Source organism: Pithys albifrons, chromosome 1 (genome assembly GCF_047495875.1).
Source record: "Pithys albifrons albifrons isolate INPA30051 chromosome 1, PitAlb_v1, whole genome shotgun sequence".
Taxonomy (NCBI): Eukaryota; Metazoa; Chordata; class Aves; order Passeriformes; family Thamnophilidae; genus Pithys; species Pithys albifrons.
In genome coordinates this window covers 119225236-119248634 of record NC_092458.1, presented here as the reverse complement: position 1 = coordinate 119248634, position 23399 = coordinate 119225236, and the positions used below count along the sequence as shown (strand labels likewise).

At 37.5% G+C, this 23399-nt stretch overlaps 1 protein-coding gene across 11 annotated transcripts in view; it reads left to right on the top strand.

The window, feature by feature from the left end:
* The window catches only part of CASK (calcium/calmodulin dependent serine protein kinase), a 194723-nt gene that overhangs the window by 154575 nt on the left and 16749 nt on the right, over positions 1 to 23399 (top strand). For 4 of the 11 annotated variants that reach the window (XM_071565649.1, XM_071565641.1, XM_071565657.1 and 1 more), the window contains 8 exons: positions 4835 to 5023; positions 5533 to 5611; positions 10024 to 10109; positions 11094 to 11162; positions 16969 to 17037; positions 18431 to 18466; positions 21233 to 21429; positions 22608 to 22723. In XM_071565649.1, the coding sequence (XP_071421750.1) occupies positions 4835 to 5023; positions 5533 to 5611; positions 10024 to 10109; positions 11094 to 11162; positions 16969 to 17037; positions 18431 to 18466; positions 21233 to 21429; positions 22608 to 22723 (841 nt within the window). The remainder of the gene's footprint in view (positions 1 to 4834; positions 5024 to 5532; positions 5612 to 10023; positions 10110 to 11093; positions 11163 to 16968; positions 17038 to 18430; positions 18467 to 21232; positions 21430 to 22607; positions 22724 to 23399) is intronic. The other 7 variants (XM_071565695.1, XM_071565683.1, XM_071565702.1 and 4 more) reach the window with 3 other exon arrangements.

The following is a 23399-nucleotide window of genomic DNA, read 5'->3' as shown; positions in this document are numbered from 1 at the left end:
CTAACACAAGGATTATATGCAGGGGGCTTTGTGGAATTTGCTCACCTGAAAGCTGAATTACTGTAAGGCTGAAGGATAAACCTAATTTCCAGGAAAGAGTGAGCTGAAACCAACCTCCTGTTCAGGTATCAGAGGAAATCTGGATAGCTGCATGTCCCAGTGTTTTCTTTTGATGGCCACTGTAACTTTAAATGCATTTATTTCAGTACTTTAAATTGGATCAGAGTGTGGTTTTGAAGTGAACCTCCTGGTTGCCCTTTGGCTTGTACCATGTGAGGGGCTCAGAGAATGCAAACTGAGTGTTTCCAGGTAACAGTAAACTCAAAGGTGTGTGCCAGGAGCCAGTGTAGCCCAGCAGCTGATGGACATTCAGTCCACAGGGCAAGGTGGAAGAAGTAAAAACCCCTGCAATGTGTTCAGTGTGTACTTCAGGTCCTCACTAATCCAAGTGTTTTACTTTTTGATTCATTCCTATTTCATTGCACTATATTGCTGATGCAGACTTTGGCTTTTCTGTGTGTACTCAGCAACACACTGATGTTATTCCCTGGAGATGGTACCTATCCTGAAGGTTGAAACAGCTCTGATTCAACATTTAACAGGAATCCTTGCCTGGAATAGAACATAAAACAAGGTGGGATGGTATTCGGCCACCTTGTAAGAAAGGTTAAAAAAAACCCCTCACCGATACTCAACTTCTTTATTTGGGATCTGACAGATTCATTTGATTTACCTTTTTCTGTGTAATTGCCACACTGTTGCACAAACATTAGGCAATGTGGAGAAAGAGCATTTTAAAAGTATAAATTATTTTTGGAGGAGGCATCAATAAAAATGATTGTGGGATATAGAAATTTCATGTCTCAAATCAAGTGACAGGAAAATTGAGTTGAAAATCCTCTTTTATAGCTATCTCTGTTTCCTGATATCCTCATAAATTTAAAAGCATCTGTCAGAATTCTTTTGCTGCAATTCTACAAGAAGTACTTTTTTTCTAAAGAGTAAGCTGCAGTTCTATAACAAGTATTTTTGATGAGTAGTAATTTCAGCAAATTAGTTTATGGCATCCCAAACTAAATTGCTGGTTTTTTGAAGTCACATCATCCTTCCTCCCCATGTTTCATCTTCTCCCATGCAGTTGTTCTGGCATTCACCTGGAAGTGCACTTCAGTGTTGTACTGTGCTAGACTAGCAGAAAATTGCTAAAAAACCTCAATCCATTTAGCAAAAAAAAAATCAGGATAACAGGAATACTGCCAGAGCCAGAATGGGCATGGGGACAGAAACAGTTCAGGTTAGGGAGGAATGTAAAGCTGCATAAGTTGGTGTGGACCCACACCTGTAGGGTGCAGATACCAGAGTGTACAGGTGTCAAAGGGGCAGCTCCATCCTCTCCCATCATTCCCAGTCCTGCTCCCAGGTACAGCTTTGTGGGGTTGCAGACCTCTACAAAGTTATGTCTATATTTGTTGTATTCTGCCAAACTTCCCTTCAGAGCCGAAGCCTTTAGAATAAAAACTTAGGAAAGGGAATAATTGCACAAAACAATATTGTCAGCCTACACTTCATGTGTTTGCCAGGCACAGAGCAATTGTCTGATTATTAATGCACAGAGACTGAAGCAGTAAGGTGTAATAAGTAGGATCATGTGCACTGACACCTGTATGACAACAGATTATCTTATTTATATAATTATCTAATGTGTATCTCTAATCAGAGGACAAAAGAGTATATTTTGTCTTGTTTGCTTAACCACAGTGTTAGTGGGTTACACTGTGTACAGCTCTTTACAGAACCAAAGCCAATAAAGTGTGTGTTTGTAACTGAGATATTTGAGTTCAAGGTGTTGTGTTGGTTTAATTATGGGCTCATTAATAAATTATTAATATAGTCTGTACATGTTTAACATTTTAATTTAAAGAAATGTATGTAGATTCTGCATAAAGGTCTTTCAGCAGCTAACCAATTTAATAATTCTTCAAAAATATTGCCAAGGACCTCATTTGTTACGTACACATTTCAAGGAGCTTTTATTCCATTGCAAACTACATTTCAGTAGTTTTTCAAGTGTGCCTATCTTATCTCTAAAAGATTCTATTATGTATGTTTGGTATGTTGCAGCAGTTCAAACATTTGCTGTTCTGGGAGACTTTTATTTAGTTACATACTGAAGTTTTATCCATCATCATTTGCCTTCCTACGCTGTTCTCTGCAGACAGTGATCCTGCAATACAGTAGAAAGCAGTTGTTCTCATTAAACTTATTTTTAGCAGCATTATCATGTTCTGCATAGGAAAAAGAGGAAAAAATCAAAGTTATCAAAATCAACAGAAATGCATGAAAAGAAATATCTTTAAGTATTAAAGTCCAATAGTAATAATTTTATTAAATGCTTTTAATATTTGAGTTGAGCTTGTGTACTGTCATGGTGTTTCTGAATTTGTGTTAATTTAAGATACTCAGAAGTCACTTAGGAATAATTATCCACTTTTAATAATGTTTGAAGTACCATATTTTAACCTCCTACAAGGTTCATATTGTTGCTAAAAATAGAATGATAGAATAGAATCATAGAATGGATTGGGTTGGAAAAGACCTCCGAGATCATCAAGTCCAACCCTTGGTCCAACTCCAGTCCATTTACAAGATCATGGCACTCAGTGCCACATCCAATAGTCTGAAGCAAGGCAATTATTTGATGTGAAACATCAAGAAATGTAATATCACGTAAGAATGTAATATTAAAGCATGGAGAGTGTAACATTTACAGGCAGAGGCACAGAATCACGGAATTGTTTAGGCTGGAACAGACCTCCAAGATCATTGAGTCCCAACTGCCAAGTCCACCCTGTCCCTCAGCTCCACATCTACACAGCTTTTACATTCCTCCAAGGATGGTGAAGTTAAGGAAGTAGCTTTGAGTAGTTTGGGCTGAAGGCAGCACAGAAGATCATCCCGCTCTGTAACAGTGTTTGCAGGCAAAGCCACGACCACACTCCTAGAATGGATGTTTTTGTAACAGCAGCTCCTGTCCTGTTTGTGACAGCTGCAAACAGGGTTCGTTTCTGGGATGGGAATAAGCTAAATTCCTAAACCTGCAGTGGAGTGTTCACATGTAAATCAACACTCAATTAAATAAATCGTAACTAAATCCTACTGAAGTGCTTTAACTCACCTATGAGGCCCAGATCCCTAACATAAAATGTTGCTTCAGTAGTGCAGACTAATGCAGAGGAACTGTTACAAGTTTTAGCTTAGTGGTTGACAAAGTAAGATGAAAAACAGAAAATGCCGATAAGAGGTTGGTATTTAACCTAAAATAGTATTTGTGTAGGTGGGCCTGAAAGACTGGAAGAACAGGAGGGAATATGGGCAGGGCATTGTTAGTTTAGGGAATTCCATCATTATAATTCTGAATTCCCAACTATAGTGAAATTATCTTTTATGGCATGGTACACTTCAGAAGTGTTACCTTGGGAACAAATTTAGGATTTTGTAGAGGCCAAGAAAACCCCATTTCTGCCTTGGGTTTCCACTTCAGAAATACATCTTGTAGGGATTTTTAGTACTTTTTTCAGTGTACGTTTTGCACAAACACTTTCATTGAAGACTAAGATGTTGCAGAGTCGCAGTTTTCTGCCAAAACAAATTCTAGATGACCTTGAAAAACTGATGAGTTTTGCAAGCTAAGAGCTGTGAGCATTTAAATGAAAATTAAAGAGATGTTAACTATAATATAGGTTGACCTAACTGAAGTGGTGGCTCATACCTCTACTTTTGTAGAGAGATTGTAGGAACTAGCATGGATTTATCAATCCTTATCTGGGAAACCAATCTATCTCTGTCCTTGATTAGTGTAGGAGTAGAACCAGCATGTTCACATATAGATTGGATTTAGTTTTGGGACAAAAGCAAGTTGGCTATAATATATTCATTATTAAGAGTTGAATGCAAATCTGAAATACATGTGACATTTGGTTCTTGAAGATTTCCTGGAGAACAGTGGAATGTTCCATAAAAAAAACCCAACCCTGGTACTGTTGAATATTGGTTTGCTAATATTTATGCTTTGTCCAACTTTTATCTCATATTTCTTATTACACTTTTTACAGTTATGCAGACTTCATGTCTTTGCCCCAGCTTAGAGTTCTTACACAGTTGTTTTGCTTATCAGAGATGTTTCAATACATTTGTTCAATTACATGTTGTACCATTCTTTGCATCAAGAAACAGTAAAGCTAAGGAAGTAGTATTTGAGCAGTTTGTTGGTTTACATTGCAATTTTTGCCAAGCATTTTGAACTCAGTGTCATGATGCAGTGTCAGTGTTCTGGGGGAAGGGGAGAGTATGGAAGCAATTATGCTAGTAAACAAAACCCCCCAATATTCTTTCAGTCAATACTGATTCATAGTCTGCCTTTATTAGAATGAAATACCATGGGATCTGAATACCTTTACATTTTCCTAGAGTAATTATTATAGAATACTTTGCTCAGAAAGGTAGATTCTTAATTCTGTGTCTGTGCACTTAAAGATCCTTCGCTCTGACACTGCAGCTGTCGAGGAGATGAGGGGGAGGGTGGCAGCATCATTGTCATTGATGTCTCTACAGTAAAAAATTGTGTTATCTCATGCAGATTTTAAAGACTAGGTATGTGTATATGCATTTGCAGTCTTAGACTCCTTTAAGGCAAAAGCTCCTGTATAGAAAGTGAGGCACAAATATCTTGGATTTCCTTTAATTTATAAAAAGTTTCGAAAATACTTCTAAGGAATGAGTCGGAGCCATCAGAGGTGATGCAAGTCTGATATTCTGTTGCTGTAATCTCCTCTAGGCCTTACTTCAAACTCATGATGTAGTGGCACATGAAGTTTACAGTGACGAAGCGCTGAGGGTCACACCTCCTCCCACCTCTCCGTACTTGAACGGAGATTCTCCGGAAAGCGCCAACGGCGACATGGACATGGAGAATGTAACGCGGGTTCGGCTGGTGCAGTTCCAGAAGAACACGGATGAACCAATGGTATGGGTGGAACCTCAGTGTCTTTCTGGACTCTGGATTGGTGAAGACCAGGGTTGTAGTGATTTCAGTGACAGGTTTTGCACTTTGAAGTAGGGCTGTCAATAAACTGGAATAGTTCAGCAGCCATTGTAGGTACTTATCCTCCTGTCTATATTCTTAAATTAAGGTTCTGTGTGTGCATTCATACTTACCACTAGAGCTGGTTTTGTTTAAATTTACAGCAAATTATGCTTTAAACCCAAATGGACACTTCCCATTTCAATACAAACCCATATTTTTAACAAACCACAATCTTATATACTCTTATATTAAAGTATTGCATCTTCACTTATAAATAGTATCTGTTTTCACTGCTCATATTCAACTGAGTGACAAAGGTTTTATTTTAAGCTTAAAATTTATTCCCTGCCTTCAAGCTTTTAGAAAAAGTGACTGTTCTTAACCACTCAAGAATCACAGTGCATAGTGTTTTATTTTTAAAAGTATAAACTTTTTTTTATTTTTCCTAGGGAATCACTTTGAAAATGAATGAGCTGAACCATTGCATTGTGGCAAGAATTATGCACGGAGGAATGATCCACCGGCAAGGTAATCAATCTTGTCTCATCATGTTTTGTCTGAAACACAGTTACTTTGTGCAAACTGTGTAATGGTACATACTCCTCATTTTGATGCTGCTGTTCCATAGCAGTGACCTCTGCACCTGGGTGGACTCTGCTAAAAATCCTTAGCCAAGGAACAGTACTTTTTCTTGCAAAAATACGAGAGCTTTGTCCACACAGTTCTTGGGAATCTTTGTATTTTTGATGCTAAGGCTCACAAAAATGGTTTTTGAAATAAAAATATTACTTACACCTAGAACTTGAATCTTTATTTTCAGTTTTTACTGCTATAACAAACACGCATTTTTTCTCATCTCTGGTCTTTTCCTTTTTTATCATTATGTGTGTCCAGATCAGGTGTCAAAAATAATAGGGTTTTGTCCTACTTTAAACAGATGAACTTTCCTGCTCTGTTGTTAGCTGCAAGTTCGGATTGCACCCTTAAAAGGGTTACTTCAGTTTTTTTCAGACTGACATATTTTTCTTTTGATGAACACAAAAATTTTCATCATTTGTCAAACCAAGGTTCCCTGTAGCCTGCTGTTCTATTTCAGAGGAACCTGGGAACAGATAATGAGGAGGAGAAAACATATATTCACTCTATCTCATTTATATTGATAAAACCTGTCAAGAAGCAGGAAAGAGAAAATACTTCCTACAAGCAAAGATGCAATTCAGATAGACTTCTATATTGCTTTATAGGACCTTTTAAATCAATATTTATTTGGCATCTAAAAGTGAGTTTTGAAAGACTAAGATTCACAGGAAGGTTTTCTTTCAGCTGTGCTTAGGCTGTGGTGATGCTCTGCAGAGTATTGTTTCATGGGACTGTTCCATAATGGGGCTAATAAAACTTTAAAACCCAGTTAAAACTGGGTAAAAGATCCAAGTGTTCCTATTAAAACTCTATTCTTTGTAATTATACAGTGTCTTTTATTTCTAAAGATTTGGGAAATACAACCTATTCCCAATGTGCTTCGTCTTACTAATGTAGATCTTCTACCCGTAAGTCTAGTTTGAAAATGAACTACAATTCAGTATTGTCACTTTATTGTTTTTTTAATGCTTCTAATTTTATTAGCGCCATAGATGCCTCTTACCTTCACTTCTTCATTCAATATACCTTTATTCAGAATATTTTTATTGAATAGAACAATGCAAATGTAATTTGACCCTGATCTTGAGTACCATCTTTGAATCTTACTGATAAGGTCTGTGACTTGTATTGGTTTTGAGGGGGTGTTATGCCATTTTTTCTGCTGTCTCCTTTTGCTGTGGAAAACTGCCAGGCAATAACAGCAATGAGTGGAAAATAAATCTACTGGAAGGGTTACAGGAACTGTATAATTTCGGTCCGGCAATATTAAGTACAAACTGCACAACTTCCAATCGCAAAATAGCTGCTCTGAGATTGCCTCCTGTCACTCTGGCAGATGTACCTGGTCCTGCTGATTATAATTGCCCTTGTTCAAAGGGTGGGGAAGTTAAAGTGGGAAGAGAGGCTTTTAAAGATTCTATTTACTTGCACCTTCCAGAGGATTCAGCTCAATGAAAACGAAACACCAGTCTCAGTCATTAAAAATTGTCTTTTTATTGACTTGTCTGCTTTTTTAGGACAAGTAAATGATTTATGTCATAGATCTCAGGCTTTTAGTTATGGTTTAACTTTCACCTGTGGGTCTGTGCCTTAACTTTGGTCAGTTGTCCATTTACTTTATACCTGTAGATTCTGTTTATACTGTTCACACCATAAATATTATTTTCAGGGGATCTGCATACAGCCAGAGCTCTCACCAGGTTTCACTATCTTAACCCATGTACTCTTTGTTCCTGGCTCTTTGGAGCATATGTGTTTAAATCTGAATTTATTCTTCAGATGTATTTAAGAAAGGTCCCAATGAGGCTTTTATAAAAATTTCCAAAGAGAATGGACCTATTGGCCCATTTAACCTCAACAGTTGTGCATTGTCTGTGCTACATTCTTGAAGTGACAGATGGCAAACTGACACCAGTTTTTAGAATACAGTTACCCCTGATAAGGTTTACTCAATTCTAACGAAATCTATGTGAAAATGTGGTTATATATTCACAGTCCTTCATTTTCCAAGCTACAGAATTTTCTTATGGCTACTAAACATGTTTCTAAGTAAGGAATCCAAGATTTTGTTCCGTTTTCTTCCTAAGAGGGTAGGATTTCTCAGACTTCTGTGCAGATAAAGAGCTTATTCTTCCTCAAACTGTCCTCTCTGGCTTGCAAAGACAAATAAATCATTTACTTCAGAAACACATCCATTCTTCATTGTTACAGATGTGTTAATATACCAATAAGTCATGAATATCTTAAGTTCTAAACAAACACTGGACTGTCAGTAGAAAAGGAACCAAAACCAACCAAAAGCTGGTTAAGCAAATGTATATGGGAGTTACAAATGGTACAGAAGACTCATCATTCAAAAATATCAAGAACACTCTTGTCCAACAACAATATTTATGAAGAGTAAAATATTGCTACAAGTGATAAACCCCTTTCCTCTCAGATTGAAAATGTCTGTCTATGGTTTGTCTGTGCATCCACCCCCACAACAGAGTGACCATCTACTGCTGATGTCCCTGCTTTATTCCCAACTTTTATGTCTAGTGCTCCATTACAGTCATGAACATGACAATGTTCACTTCTCAGAGTAACAGAAATGGGAAATACGTCAGGAGAGGGAATTTGATTTACATGCACTATTGCAATGATTTGATACAGTGATATTACCAAATCCGATTCTCATTCTAATATTTAGTTCCATAATTACAATCACTTCAAACACAATTAATTTTTATTAGAATTTTTTTTAAGAATTGAGTGTTGAATGCTTTCCTGAAAAAGTCTGTCAAAACTGAACATTCAAAGAACTTTCACTAGAGATTTGGTCGTTAATATTCTAGATGTGAACTCGATTAATTGGAAATTCAGATGCAGCACTGATGGATTCACATTCAGTGAACTTTTAACAGTGATAACTCTTCCAGTGAAAAGTGGGAGAAAAACTGTGATGAGTCCTTTTCTATAATTTCACTATCAGCAGGTCAGCCCTCATAGAATTGTTTAGAGTATTTAATTTGTCTGAATGAGCTGCTCTCAAGAGTACTGGAAGTTTCTGTAAACTCTGGTCTCTCTCCTGTAGCACTGCCAAGTGAGGTTCTGTTTCACAGAGGAGAGACCAGTGGGAATCATAGCAACAGATTTTTTCAGGATTCCTCTTCATCCAGGCTGTGCCTGTGTTTAGCAGGAACACAGTTTGACTTTCCTATGTTTTGTACCAGTTGAAAGTTCTACTTGCATGGTATTATTTGGAAAAACTGACTGTTTTGGTTCAGGAAAAGAATATTTTAAGGATTTTTCAAGATTCTAGTTGATTGGCGCTTTTTTTCAGGCAGTTTTCTATAGATATGTTTTACTTTAGAAAATGTTTGCCAGTTCCTTGTTTTCTGAGTAAGATTATTTAGAATAATACAGTAATTGTATGAGGTACAGTATTTAGAAAAGTATAGTTCCACAAATTCTTTAAATCATACAGCAGAAAGAAAGGTATGTGAAGTAAATGGTCTTGTCATATTTCAGTTTGTATGAAAAACCTCTTATAACTAATAATAAACTGTGGAAGGGTTTTTTTGAGAACTGGTAGAAAATTAGTTGGGTTTGAGCTGCCTAAGCCAGAAATTATCATTCAGAAAGAGTCTCATGGGTTGCTTCTAATCCTGAAGATACTTCATTTGCTGCCTTCTCTCTGTTGAGCTTTTATAGTGCCTTAGAGGCACATTGTAGCTTCCCATTCCCATCCCCAGCTCCAGCAGGTCTGTTTATGACTTGCCTAAGCCAAGCAGGTGTTTGTTTCATCATCTGACATTGTGGGTGGTCACACCAATCATTTGCATTCAGGCTTCAGTGTATGCACAGAAAATGCATGTTGTAACTATGGCACATCAAACCAGAGAAATTAAAAAAATACAGAGGGCTGACAGATAAAACGAAGATTGTGCAGAAATTTGGCATTAAGTTTGGCTTAATGAATTTAATAAAACATTGTTCTAATATCTCTGTTGAACATTTCCAGCTGATTAGTTGCAAGTGACTTTCTTTCCAGTGTGTGGGTTTTTGCAATGTCCTTGTAAGGGACTGATGTTTTACCCATGGACTTCATAGGGTGCATGGGGATCTCTTGCTGGTGTATTCACTGCTCTCTGAAAGACAGATTTGTGATCTTGGGTAGCTAATACAAAGTCCTTTTCTGAATCTAGGCAAAACAATACTTTAATGTTGGTTTATATTTGTGCCTTTGTATGACTATTAGAACTGCCTTGCAATTATCTCCATTTGTGAAAACGTTTTGTGTTTTGTTAACTCTGCAGGTACGCTACATGTAGGGGATGAAATCAGAGAAATAAATGGAATCAGTGTGGCAAATCAAACTGTAGAACAACTACAAAAAATGCTTGTAAGTGCCTGAAATCTTTCTCATGTTCTCTGTAAAACTGCCTGTCTTATTTTGACAAAACTTTGTGTAATCACATTTGATTTCCCCTTTTTCTTCTGTTTGTGACAGACTCCATGGGCATTTAACACAAAGAGTTCATGTGTTCAGCTCTTAAAGCCTTCTACAGGCTCTCCTCTGCTTTTCAGTAGTGGGCTTTTTGAACCTTCTGCCTTGGGGTAGTAGAATCATAGAATTGATTGGGTTGGAAAAGACCTCCAAGATCATCAAGTCCAACCCTTGGTCCAACTCCAGTCCCTTTACCAGGTCATGACACTCAGTGCCACGACCAATCTCAGTTGAAAAACCTACAGGGATGGGGAATCCACCCCCTCTCTGGGCAGCCCATTCCAATGCCTGAGCACTCTCTCTGCAAAGAATTCTTTTCTGATCTCCAACTTCAGTTTCCCCTGGCAGAGCTTGAGCCCATCGTGCCCCCTTGTCCTATTGCTGAGTGCCTGGGAGAAGAGACCAACCCCCACCTGGCCAGAACTTCCCTTCAGGCAGTTCTAGACAGTAACGAGGTCACCTCTGAGCCTCCTCTTCTCCAGGCTAAACACCCCCAGCTCCCTCAGCCTCTCCCCACAGCGCTTGTGCTCCAGTCCCTTCTCCAGCCTTGTTGCTGTTCTCTGGACCCGCTCCAGCCCCTCAAGATCTTTCCTGAACTGAGGGGCCCAGAACTGAACACAGTACTCAAGGTGTGGCCTCACCAATGCAGAGAACAGGGGCAGGATCACTGCCCTGGCCCTGCTGGCCACTCTAGTTTGGATCCAGGCCAGGATCCTCTTGGCCACCTGGGCACACTGTTGGCTCCTGTTGAGCTTCCTGTCAATCCTTCAGGAAAGCATAGTGGTGATCTCAAAATATGATGTTTTACTTTCAAGCAACAGTGACTTGGAGATTTTTCCCTTCAATGTCTTAGTCTTACAAGAGCTTCTGTCTTTGCAGAGGGAAATGCGTGGAAGTATCACCTTTAAGATTGTGCCAAGTTACCGCACACAATCTTCATCCTGTGAGGTAATGACTTTTATGAACCACCCCGTTTCTCCCTCAGTCCTGTAACTAACTGCCTGCTGATGGCTGAATGTTACTGCTTTCTGGGAGATTGTTTCTGCCTGTCCTGTTAGATCACGCACACCAATTTTACAACAAAGATAACGGAACACGAGTAGGTCCCACCTACCTACTCAGCCTTGCCTTCATATTCATCTCATCAGCACCTTAACTAACTCTTTACAGCCTATTGAAAAAAAATAGGAAAGGGGATCCCCAACTCATGCACTTAGGAAGCCCCTTTTAAAAAATGACCATTAACACTCATTCTTCAGGAAGTTGATTAAAGTTCCGAAGCTGAGGAACAATCCTGGGTTTTAGGCTTTAAATATTATATTGCTGCTTTGGGCTGTTAAGGGTTAATTGAAGAACCTGTTTCTGTATAACCCTGTTGAGGTAAATTTGTGGTGGTTGTGTGTAACAGTTACATGTGGCTTAATATTATGTTTCCATGAAAAAATGGTATTTGTCATTACAGAAGAAAACCAGATTTGGAGTTAGTTCTTGTTGAACTGGGAGGTTGGTGTTATGGTTTTTGCAGAGCAATGCTTAATTCCCTTCTGCTCACAAAGTTATGTTATAGATTGCAACTGAAGGGAATTAAATTCTAGAAAATGGCTACTTGAGAGCCACTGTTCCAACTTGAGCATACAGATGGCATTGGCACCGTGTAGATGATGCCAGTCTTTCTGTGCCACATGTTTAACTGCGCAAACAGTTCCCAAATTAGAATTCCGAGAGTGAAATCACAATCCCTGTTAAAGTCAAGCACCTTATCCTAATTAGAGCTGTGATTTCACCCTAATTGTTTTTGTGTCTCAGCAGATGCTAGAATACACAGAAACTGCTACTGTGGTTGTCAGAACAATCTGTTTGCAAGAAAGAAAATTGCTGCTTTTTGGTTGTCTTCTGTGCTTCTAATAGAATTCAACAAAAACTAAGAGGTTTTAGTGATAGAAGGTTTGACAAATTTTCATGTATGAGGCCAATTTTCTTAAAAGGTATAAATATGAAAGCAAAAGTTTTTCATAAAATGCAAAGTCTTTAAAAGAAATTAAATAGAAATTCTACAGTGTGCTGACAAATTTATATAGTGACTTCTGTGCTGTAAATAGCAGTAATAATAAAAGATACCACACTTTCCAGTGTTGAAAGACAGAAACTGGTAGAACTGTAGACCTGATGAGAAGATGATTATTTGGAAAAACTTGGCATACAGCTTTAAATTAATACCATCAGGTGTCATTTTAGTAAGAACAGATCATCTCTTTTCTTTAGCTTTGTGTCCTTAGGTTCCTCATGGCAATTTATTTATCTGAGACTCTTACCTTCCTTTGGAAAAAAACAGCTAAATTAGAAGTGTGTGATCAAAGGCAGTTAAAAAGAAATACCCCCATCTAATGATCAGAAATTGTGGCATTTAGAATTCCTTCAGTCAGAGGTGGCTGAGTCTGTTCCACCTGCTCAGCCACACTATGGCTTTGGTTGGATTTTCAGCTGCCAGAAGTGTGCACAAAAAGCCACCATTTTTTCATCATCCTGTGAAAACACTGCTAGTCCTTTGGTACACAGAATTTTTTTCACAGAATTTTTCAGGATTGTGATTTAAATGATTAATCAAATTCCACATCATCTATAAAGGCTAAAAATCAGTCTTGAACAACATTAATAAGACACAGAAAACTTGCTTCTCGTGCCCTCTAGCAGGATAAATTGAGAGATATTTGGTCCTGACTAGTATAATCTTACTACTTTAGGGCTTTTTGGCAACATTTCAATATGTATTAATGTTTAGGGCCCCCTCATTACAGTTGTGGGCTGGTGCTCAGGTAGCATAGTTTTGTCAGAAGAGAAATATAAAACAAAATGGAGAACTAGAGGAATTTGAGGCTCCTACCACGATCATGTCATTGGATTGCAAAACAACTTTGTTAATCTTGAATAAGAAAAGCTAAATATTAGTAGAATCAGAGGTGATGTGCCCTTTATTAAGAATCTGTCTTGGGCCCTTATATACAAAGTGGGGAGAGGAGCGAGATGCTATTTTTTAATAACTGATGTTTGAATTTCACTTCCAACATCTTTCTTCTTTTGTAATCACTTAAAGTTTAAATAAGTGTTGTACTGATGTTTTCTAAATATTAAGCCACTTCTGCATGTTTAGGGAAGTCTTTTCCCTGCACTGTATAATGGTACTTCAGGGTCTCCAGGCAGTTTCCAAAATCTCAGCTGAGTAATTTCAAGTTTCTTAGGCATTAGTGGCTTTTCCTGCTCCCAGGCCTTGCATGCAGTTACCAGGCCTTTATTTCATGGAGGAGACTTTGCCTGGAAACATCACACTTTTGAATTCCCTTGTGTAACAATTTGATCAGTGTGAGATGATCTGTTTAGTCTTTGGCTTGGCAAATGACCTGCGTTAACACAAATATCTGGATAACAAGGGGCCAGGCTGTTCTCTTTTCTTCATCAGATACCCAGAAAATTGTAGTCACATAAATATGAACTTCAGTAACTATTGCAACATTCTTCTTATGGCTGATGGCTGCATATGCTGTTGATATGTTCCAGTTTTACCCACTGAGTAAGCATTTTGCTCTGGAAACATTTGAATTCTTACTTTCTCCTGACAAGACACCCCGAGTAACTTTTTATTGTGTCAGATCTGTGAGAATGGTGAGGAAAGTACCTTTTTTTTTAAACAAAGAAGTTTCCTTACAAACATCCTTTATGTTTCAGATTGTCTTTGTGAAACACTTAAATTATTTCATCAAGAAGAAAAGCCTTTACATATAAGAGATTTTAAAGGTGGTGGTAATCACCACGAATTTCCTCCTTTAATCTTACATAGTTTCCATTGGTTCTCAAACTATAAGTATTTTTATAGTCTTAAATCTTTTTTTTTCATTTGTATTAAAAGTACTGCCAGAAACATTCCCTGAGCAAGACTGAAATGGAAAAGTATTTTCAGATTTTTGGAAAGTCTCTTTGGTTTTTGTGTATTTTTTGTTTAGGGGCTGTTTTTCTGTAGATCTGGCAACAGTGTCATTGATCCAACTGTTCTTGTCAGTATCTAATTTGATCAGGCCATGTCTAATAGACATGATTGACGTTTGCTATAGGTTTGTATGGCAAATGCCTGGATTTACCATTCCTAAGCCACACCTACGAACAAGGAATCAACAGGAAACTGGGTTTGCCATCATTTGGAAATACTTGTGGTTATCTCCTCTAAGGCTCCAGCTGTGGTGCTTCAGTGAATAGTGAGGCTCCCAAAGACCTCTGTGTTGTTATTTGGTTTGAGAGTCCCAAAGACTTCTGTTCTATTATTTGGCTTGAGGCTGGACAAGGTTGTCTGGATAGCCAATTTTACTGAAATACAATGTTAACCTTTCCACACTGCTCAGAATCATTGGATCTTTCAAGTGTTTTCCTGCCTGCCCCTATCCCCAGGAAAACAAGGGCTTTTACTGGAGAAACAACTTCACAACCAAAGCTGACGTTCTGCAGGGATTTCTCTGCTCATTGTTTGTCTCATTAGACTGTGCATAGTAGTTTTATTTTAAGTTTTGAGTCTGATAATTTTGAAAGAAAGTCTCAATTTCTTGGTCCCTAGAAAATTAAGAATCTAAATGCCTTTCAGTTTTGGTAGAACAGCCTAATTATGTAAAAATTGTACATATCTCTCTTAGCCAGCTGGGTAGATTAATTTCTGACAGTACTGAAGTCAGTAGCACTGAAAATGTGTATTTTCTTCAGTATGTTATGATGAACATTTGCTTTGAATAATATGCTGTCTTGAGAATTGTTGAAGGAATACAAATCAAAACATTCTCAAACCAAGTAAATTTCCTTCAAAGGGAGAAACCTTCAAGACAGTCCAGAAATAGTGGCATTCTCTAAATTTGTTTTTCTTTAAATGGCTTGGGTGCTTGCATCACTTCCCAGAGCTTTCCCTTGTTTCCTTGCTAAACCATCACTGACCACAGATCAAAAAAAAAAAGGTAAAATTAATTTGTCACCTCTTTTTGAAAGGGAAAAAATGGAAGAGACTAAATTGCAGAGCAAGCAGAATATCTCTTTATACAGCAAAGAAGTCACTCCTTTTTTGGGAAAAGTATCTCCTAGCTACTCCTTGATAATCCCATATACACAAAAAAAAAGAGAGTATTTACTCCTTTTATTCCTTTAGGCCTTTCTTTTTTTATATATTTTATATTTTTTTCCAGTAATGAATAGATTATTTGCTCTCATCTGAATATTTTAAAATTGTTACGCTGGAGTGATTTTGTAATTAGAATGAGGGCTGATTTCCCCCAGTCCATTACATGTTTCAAATAGTTGTGGGAGGCAAATTTTGTCCTTGTGGCTGTAGCAGAAGTTTATAGACTTACATACTGTGAACCACAATGATTTTACAGCCATGCAATTGTCAGTCTGTCCTCAGCTGTGTTCAAGTCAAAGCAAGTACCTACATAGATACAAATGGAACTTTCTGTGAAATCATGTTTAAGGAGTCCACAAAAAGTTCTACATGAGTTTTATTGCACATCAAATGTACAGGCAGCAAGTGGGGTAAAGTATTGCCTGTCATTGTAACTTTCCTTGATGCTTTAAAATAGATATGAGTGCTATCACATAATTAGTGGAAGTTTGAGAATATTAGCAGAGGAACTGTCCCTGATTAATGCTGCATGAACAGTTTAGCTGCAGCTCTGGGGTTTAATTTGTTCACACAGGGCCCTTGTCTTGATAAAATGTGCCAGGGCTAACTTTGTTTGCTTTGAAAACTATTTTAGCCCTTTTTGTCTGCTATCCCTGACAATATCCAATACTACCAGACATTCCTAAACCAACCTTTGACATGGAATATTATATTCCAAAATTCCCTTGAGGGTAAAAGGGATTTTTGTTTTTTGCACAATGTTTGAGTGAATTATTTTTATTTCCGGAAGACATGGCTCAAGTGTCTGACCTTGTGGGTTTAAGTACTACACTATCAAAATGCCATGTGAAAAAGATTGCTCTACAAGTTTCCCTTCCTTGGAAAAACAGTCAGAAATTCCTATTATCCTTCCTTTAGAATTTCCCAGTATGCAACCTGTGTCTTCTGTCTCCTCACTGAAGTGTAGGAACACACGGAACTCTGAGTCAAGAGAACTGGCTTTTTAAAGTGTTATATTTTGGCAAGGTTTGATACTTTCAAGCCCATAAGAATTTAAGAGGAAAAAAACCCTCAGTGTGGTGTAAAAAGGATGAGAAGGGAAAAGAGAGTGTCCAGTTTCCTTCTCAGGTGTTGCCTTCTGTGTCTTTGAGGCACTGCAGAGATGCATTTTGCTGAGTAGGGACTGATCAACACGGACAACCACCACAGAGCTGAAAAAATATTTTAAAGCATCTTTAAAATGAAATATCATTCTATCCCAGGTATTATTCAGCATACAACTTCCAGGTACTTACCTTTAACAAGGACTGGTGTATGATAAGAGCCAGGAGCATTGTCAGCCACGTGAGATCTCAAAAGTCCCAGATATCAGTATGCAAAAAGCTGTTTGATTGCCAAGGCAACATTAATATAGTTATTACCTCAGATACATCAAAATGTCAAACCTGAATCTTTAAACTATGGAAAAGCCTTTCAGATTTACAGAGTTTGTAGTGTGGAAACTTTCACAAATGAAGCAGCTAAGATGTGGATGTAACTGTTCTTTGAAATATTTCTGTGTTCCTGTGATAGTGTTGTGTTGTTAATGAACCTTGTGTCTTATTTCAGAGAGATTCCCCCTCTACATCCAGACAGTCCCCAGCTAATGGTCATAGCAGCACTAACAATTCTGTTTCGGTAAGATTTCCAGTTCCACACAGAGAAACTGTGAAAGTTTTGTTGGTGCTCATCTGCCATTACTGTTATACTTATCGTGTGGTCAGTGGAGAATTTTGTCCTGGTGGTAGAACTGAGGTTATTACATATGCAACTCCCCATTTTCTTTTTCTTTTTTTTTTAAGGGTTTTTCCAACATTCTTCTCATTTAAAGCCATATAGCAAACTGGATGTTAATAACTGTACTGTGACACTTCAGTCATCCTTAAATCATTGTCAGCAGCTTCCTCAAAACTAAGCAGAGGCTTAAAGTGGAAGTTTTATTTCCATCCTGATCTTTGGAAGCAATGCTTGAGGAAAGAGTAACTGTGCAGTTGGTATTCCAAGACATTTTAGACTCCTTTTTTTTTTTAAGTTGTGTGTTTTGAGAGTCCTCTGGAGCGTGTTCTGGTTTCCGCTATCTGAGTTAAGGAATTGGTGTGCTCTCTGCTGTCGTGGTCCGTGCACATCCTGTGTGAGACATGAGCCTGGCCTGGGGATGGAAAGCAAGAGGCAGTGGCTTTAAACTGCACTGCAAACCAAGCTATTACCATCACATCTTTAACACAAAGTACTTCTGTTTTGTTTGTATTCGGGTAGAAAGGTGCTGTCGATCTCCTGTTTTTTTCTAAAGTATATTAATGTTAAAATTCGTGTTGTTTATCATTTGTCATTGTTTGGACCAATGTAGTGACTACACACGAGTTCCTTCAGTGAGTGCTGTCGATATCATGAGTTCATGGGACTAGCTAAAGACAAACAAACCAAAAAAACCCACCAAAACTAAGTAACTACTCCTTTAACTATTAAAAAAAACCCCCTGCAACTTAGAAATTATTTGCCACAAAGTAAAGTGCTTATTGATTAGGAGAATGAAAAATAATTGTGTGGATGAAAAATTCAAGAAATTTTTGTGAATTAAATTGAATTTGTAAAATGATTAGTGGTTATAATCTTAATTCTCAGCACAATTAATCACTTTATAAATTTTTAATAATAATAAGATCTTTAATATTTATAATAGCCTCTTTCTCTTTTAAAAGCAAGACTTAAAGTATTAAGTGGAAAAGGCATTTGCATAAAGAGCCTCTTTCACTTGGTGGTGCTTTTGTGTTGAAGATGCTGAATTATTTATTAAAAAGCACATTCTTTATCTGCTTAAACTTTTTACCTGCTTTCTTCAGCTTGCTGCTAAACAGCCTGGGTTTGATTTTTCTTTAAGAAAAAAAACATTTCTGAACATGGGTCAATGCTTTATACTGTTGTCTAACTTACCATTTTACTGTAATGTACTATAAATCACTAACAAATGGTGCTGTGTACCCTTAAAAAGTAAAATGAAAATTTCTTCTCCTGGGTTGACTTTATTCTGCAGGACTTGCCATCGACAACACAACCAAAAGGACGACAGGTGAATAGATGTCCTCCATGGGAATTTTTGTAAACATAGTTGCTAGTAAACATCCCTGCTTATCATTTCCCCCTTCATATTCTGTATGTGCTGGACTAAAACATTTAAGCTTGGAAAATTTGTTCCATTTTTTCAGTTTTCTTTTTAACTCATTTGTTCATGGCTAATTCAAAATAGAATTTTTTTTATGTGTCCTTATGTGTGAGAGTTACACATTCACTGTAAATTTAGCTGGGGATGTTGTTATAGTTCAGAATGCAATAATGGACTTACTGTTGTGCAGTGACCTGTGCAAGTTTTTATCTTGGAGGAAAACTCAAATTTGTATTTTAGCTGAAATGGAGATTGGTAGGACAAGTGTCTAATACTCTGAAACATTGTATTGAGAAAGGTTCTAAAGCTTGAGTTGATCTATAACTAATTATTAATATTAACAAAGCTCTTCAGAAAAAAACTTTAAGGACAGTTTCTGTTGAGGTTTGCTAAGTCTGAAGATAGCCCCAAGTTTTCAGTCCTAGGCCCAGATTCAGTAACCTCCTTTACTGCTGTTACCCTGACCTGGTGATAGTATATGTATGTCATCGTGGACCAAAGACCTTCCCTCTCCAGAGAATTCCAAAAAGCCCTTACAGGCTCTGCAAAGAATTTCCCATAATTCTCTTTGCAATTTTAAGAATTTTTATTTTTTTCCTGCAGCCTTCAGATGAACACATACTGTCAAGTGGTTTGTGATTCATCTTCAATAACTGCTCCAGTTATTTATAGTCTTTCCAGAATCTGCATTGGAATCCTTCACTGTGTACTCAACCTTTTTCTCTACCAAGAATTTTGATAATAGCTCATGCAATTCCATTCAAAAAGTCAATTAACTACATTATATCCTATCTTTGAAAATCTTTTTATACTGCTGTCTGGATAAGTTGTCTGGAATATCTGTTACATGAATGGATTGCTCTCACTTCATTGCCATTTTTAAAGTTTACAGATACATAATTCTTTCAACTTTCTATGGTCTGCTGAAGGCTCCAACTGCCTGAATGTAAACCTGGAAGGGCTCCAAGCTGATGTGTTAGATTTTCATTTGCTTCTTGTAGGGTATTTTTCCCAGGAAAAGAGACTTTGTTCAGAATAATGGTGTTTCTCGTACTCACACCATTTATAGTTACCTGATTCTTTTAAGAGTCTTTTCCCACTGAACCACTGTATTTTTCTGGTAGTTTGTCATCCTTGAGGACACCAAGGGCTTGGATAAGAGATACATTTTTATCTGTAAGGAAGTCTGCAATGTTCCATGAACTGCCACTATATGGTGGATAATGGCTCAGACTGGAGCAGGGGCTTGAAAAGCAAGAGAGCTTCCTAATGAAAAAATACTGCTGATGATTCTAGACCTATATTAGATAACAGCAAAGCAAAATAAGAGATTGGTTCAATATTAATTACTTCATGAAAAACAAATTGCTAAATAAACATATAACTGGTTTCAAAATCTCCTGTTTCTTAGGTAATTAAAAGAAGTTGTGTTGCTTGTCTAAACTCACACACTCAATGCACAGCAGAACAAGGGTCAGATCTGGTATATTAAAAGTTGAATTTTATATTGGTATTGCCATCTGATGCTGTCAGTGTAAACCAGTAAAACTACATCAGATGCAAGATGAAGTTATTAGCCAATTTAAGTTAATTTCTTCATATGTTGGGTTGCAGATTGAATTACTATTGAACTTTTTGAATAGTTCTAAAACTGCACAGTTACAGCTATTTTTGGAGCAAAATTTCGGCAAAGTTGAGAAGTGATTGTTACAGTTTATATGAAGAGAATTACTTTGCAATGTAATTGTTGGGGGGTTTTAAATCTAGTCCATTTTTAGTAAGAAAACCAGCAGTATGTGTATACATGGCTGTCTGAGCTGCTGTAGGGTGATGTTTGAAGGTCCCATACTGTAGAAATGACCCATCTAGGGCAGGACATTTCATTTCAATGTTAAGATACTTTGGCTGCATCGAGGCTGTAATTAGCAACCAAAACTGGAGATCACTTTTTTTTTCAGTTTTTAGGGTTGAGACCTCAGTAACACACAAAGAAAGGATTGGCATATTGTTTTAAATTGTGAAGTCAGAGTCTGAATTCTTTCTGTTAATGTTCCTTAGAGAGTAACTTGCTCAGATCATCAGCTTCAGTTATATGGGAGTAGCTTCTGCTGAAAAACCCATGCAGAGAATTCCCAAATTGCTCCCAAGTAACTATGTGATGGGTGCAATACAGGACTTCCTATTTCATCTTTTTAAAATATTTTTTTGTGTCTTAAATCTTGAAAATTTTCATTCTATATACTAAAGATCACTGACACAGCCAAAGTCCTTGATACTGTCCTGTGACTCCTGTCATGCAAATTTTTAAAACATACAGTGGGACTTTGGTTGGGAAGTGCAGTTGTACAGGTGTAAACTGCTGGTTTATGGTCTGTAGTGATTTGTGATAGTTAATACTGATTTGAGGGACTCTATTGCATTTTAGCTGTTCAGATTTTACAGCATGTAGAGGCCATGAGCTTTCAAAGTAACATCCAATGTCTCCATCATTTGCTGGGGAGGCTGTTCTGTTTCATTTTCAACTACCAATTATGCTTTTGCCATTCTGTTTCTTCCTTTGCTTGTTGCAACCAGTGTGTGTAGCTGCATTCACAGATCAAATTATCACCTGTTACTCCGAATACCATACCAGTAATAATATTGCAGTGTCTTTTATGAACTCTTCTTTTATAGATATATGTAAGAGCACAATTTGAATATGATCCAGCCAAGGATGACCTCATTCCTTGCAAAGAAGCTGGCATCAGATTCCGAGTTGGTGATATTATCCAAATCATTAGCAAAGACGATCACAACTGGTGGCAGGGTAAACTTGAGAACTCCAAAAATGGTACTGCAGGTCTTATTCCTTCTCCTGAACTTCAAGAATGGTATGACTTAAGTTTTCTATAAAAAATTAATTTAGCTTGGCTTCTATTTCTGTCTTCTATGTTTTTCATTTTGCGTAGCTAGTGTTTGATCTTTTTTTTAATGTGTATACTGCCTCAGTTTGTGTGGTATTGATTTTTTTTTCTTGTATATACTTAGCTGTAGCGTTACAGGCAATATCATTGGTGTTAGATTGGAAAAATAAACACCTGTGTTAGTAAACATTGTGCTTTCAGGTATACTATAGGAAATTGTTTACGTAAGGGGGTCAGATTAACTTCTCTTTCAGCTTGCACACAAGTGCTGCAGGAATAAGGTTTTAGCAAGATGTCAAGCAAAGAGGTCTTTGAGGGAGTTTTGGGGTTTTCTTTCCTTTTCATTTTTCATGCCAAAGTCAAAAAGCAGAACAAAATCACAGTGCAAAGGTTCCTGAATGGCAGGTTCAGTGAGCAGCAATGGCACTGAGTACAAGAAAAACAATGCAGAGCTTTTAAACAACGTCTTGCAGAGCTGTTTAGTAAAAATTTTAAATGTATCAGCACAAATTCTGTCAAGCAAGTCCTGGGCCATGGAAGTCATGGCTGTAATTCAAAGGAGTTTATCAATAAGGATAACCTAGCCCAAAATATTGCATACAGGATTTGCCACAAAAAGGAATTGAAGTGCTGGAAGGTTTAACAGCACCTGTGCCACCTGGACTAGCAAAGGGAGATTTTGCTAGAAGAGAAACAGAGGCAGAGAACACATTTAGTTCCATCTCAGGAGCTCCTGTGCAAGCCCTGATATAAGGAGGGCACTGGGGCACCTTGCAACAAGGTCACTTAGGGAACTTCATCCTAAAGATTGACCTCAAAACAGTTCCAAAACACAACAAAACTTGCTCTGAAGTGATTTAGACCACAGTGGTCATTTCAGACCTCTCCTGCTCTGCTCTGCTGCAAAATGGTCTACATCCCTTTCAGCAGCTCACTTGGTGTGTGAGCTCTCGTGATCTGCCTCTAAATATTCTTTACATCAAAATACCTTTGTATATATGTTCTTTTAAGGCATCAAAAGAAAGTTTTAAAAAGTTGTACTGTACTCTTATTCTGTAAAAAAGTGCTACTTTTCTAATTCATTCCGTGCAGCTTTTTAAAAATCCTGGATTACAACAAAATCTGGTTTTGTCGTCCGTATGCAGGCGAGTCGCTTGTATTGCCATGGAGAAGACCAAACAGGAGCAACAGGCCAGCTGTACCTGGTTTGGAAAGAAAAAAAAGCAGTACAAAGACAAATATTTGGCAAAGCACAATGCAGGTATGGAAAGAAAATGCAGGTATCTTTAACGGGTTAAATATTTTTGCAATTTAAACCTTGCCATTAATTGTTCAGCTGGCAGTGTTATATAAACCTAAGGAGTTACTTAGGAAAATATAAATTCTAATTATGCCAACATTACTCTGCTTGTTCTTTGCTATTTAAACATAGAGCTTAATCAGTGAGAGGCAAACTGCCACCAAATCAATGCATCATAATATGCCCTAATATAGGCTTACATTCTTTGGGGGGTTGTGTTTAAAGGAGCACCAGAAGCCAGCAGGACACGGTTATTGCAATCTGTATCACTGTACTGTGCTCTGCAGAAGAATTCTCAGTAGCATCCCTCTTAATTTGCATTTATAGGTATATATTACATACCTGAAAACATCATTAAAGAGCATTTTGTCTTGAAGCATCACAGCTGGAAGTGGAGTAAGAGCCATTGCATAGTCAGTGTATTATTTCCAGTTACCAAATAGAACAAGCTGTTGAAGTTTATCCTCCTTGCAGTCATTTCTGCCTTAATCCTGAGTTTTAGGCTTCTGTTTAGACTGCTATAAATGAATTGCCTTAGAAAATTTTGAAAATAAAGTGTAGAGTAAGAGATCCTTGTCAAGCAAAGTTCCTTAGTTTTAGTAGTAAAGAAGGAAGACCCTTTCATTCATGAGCAGAA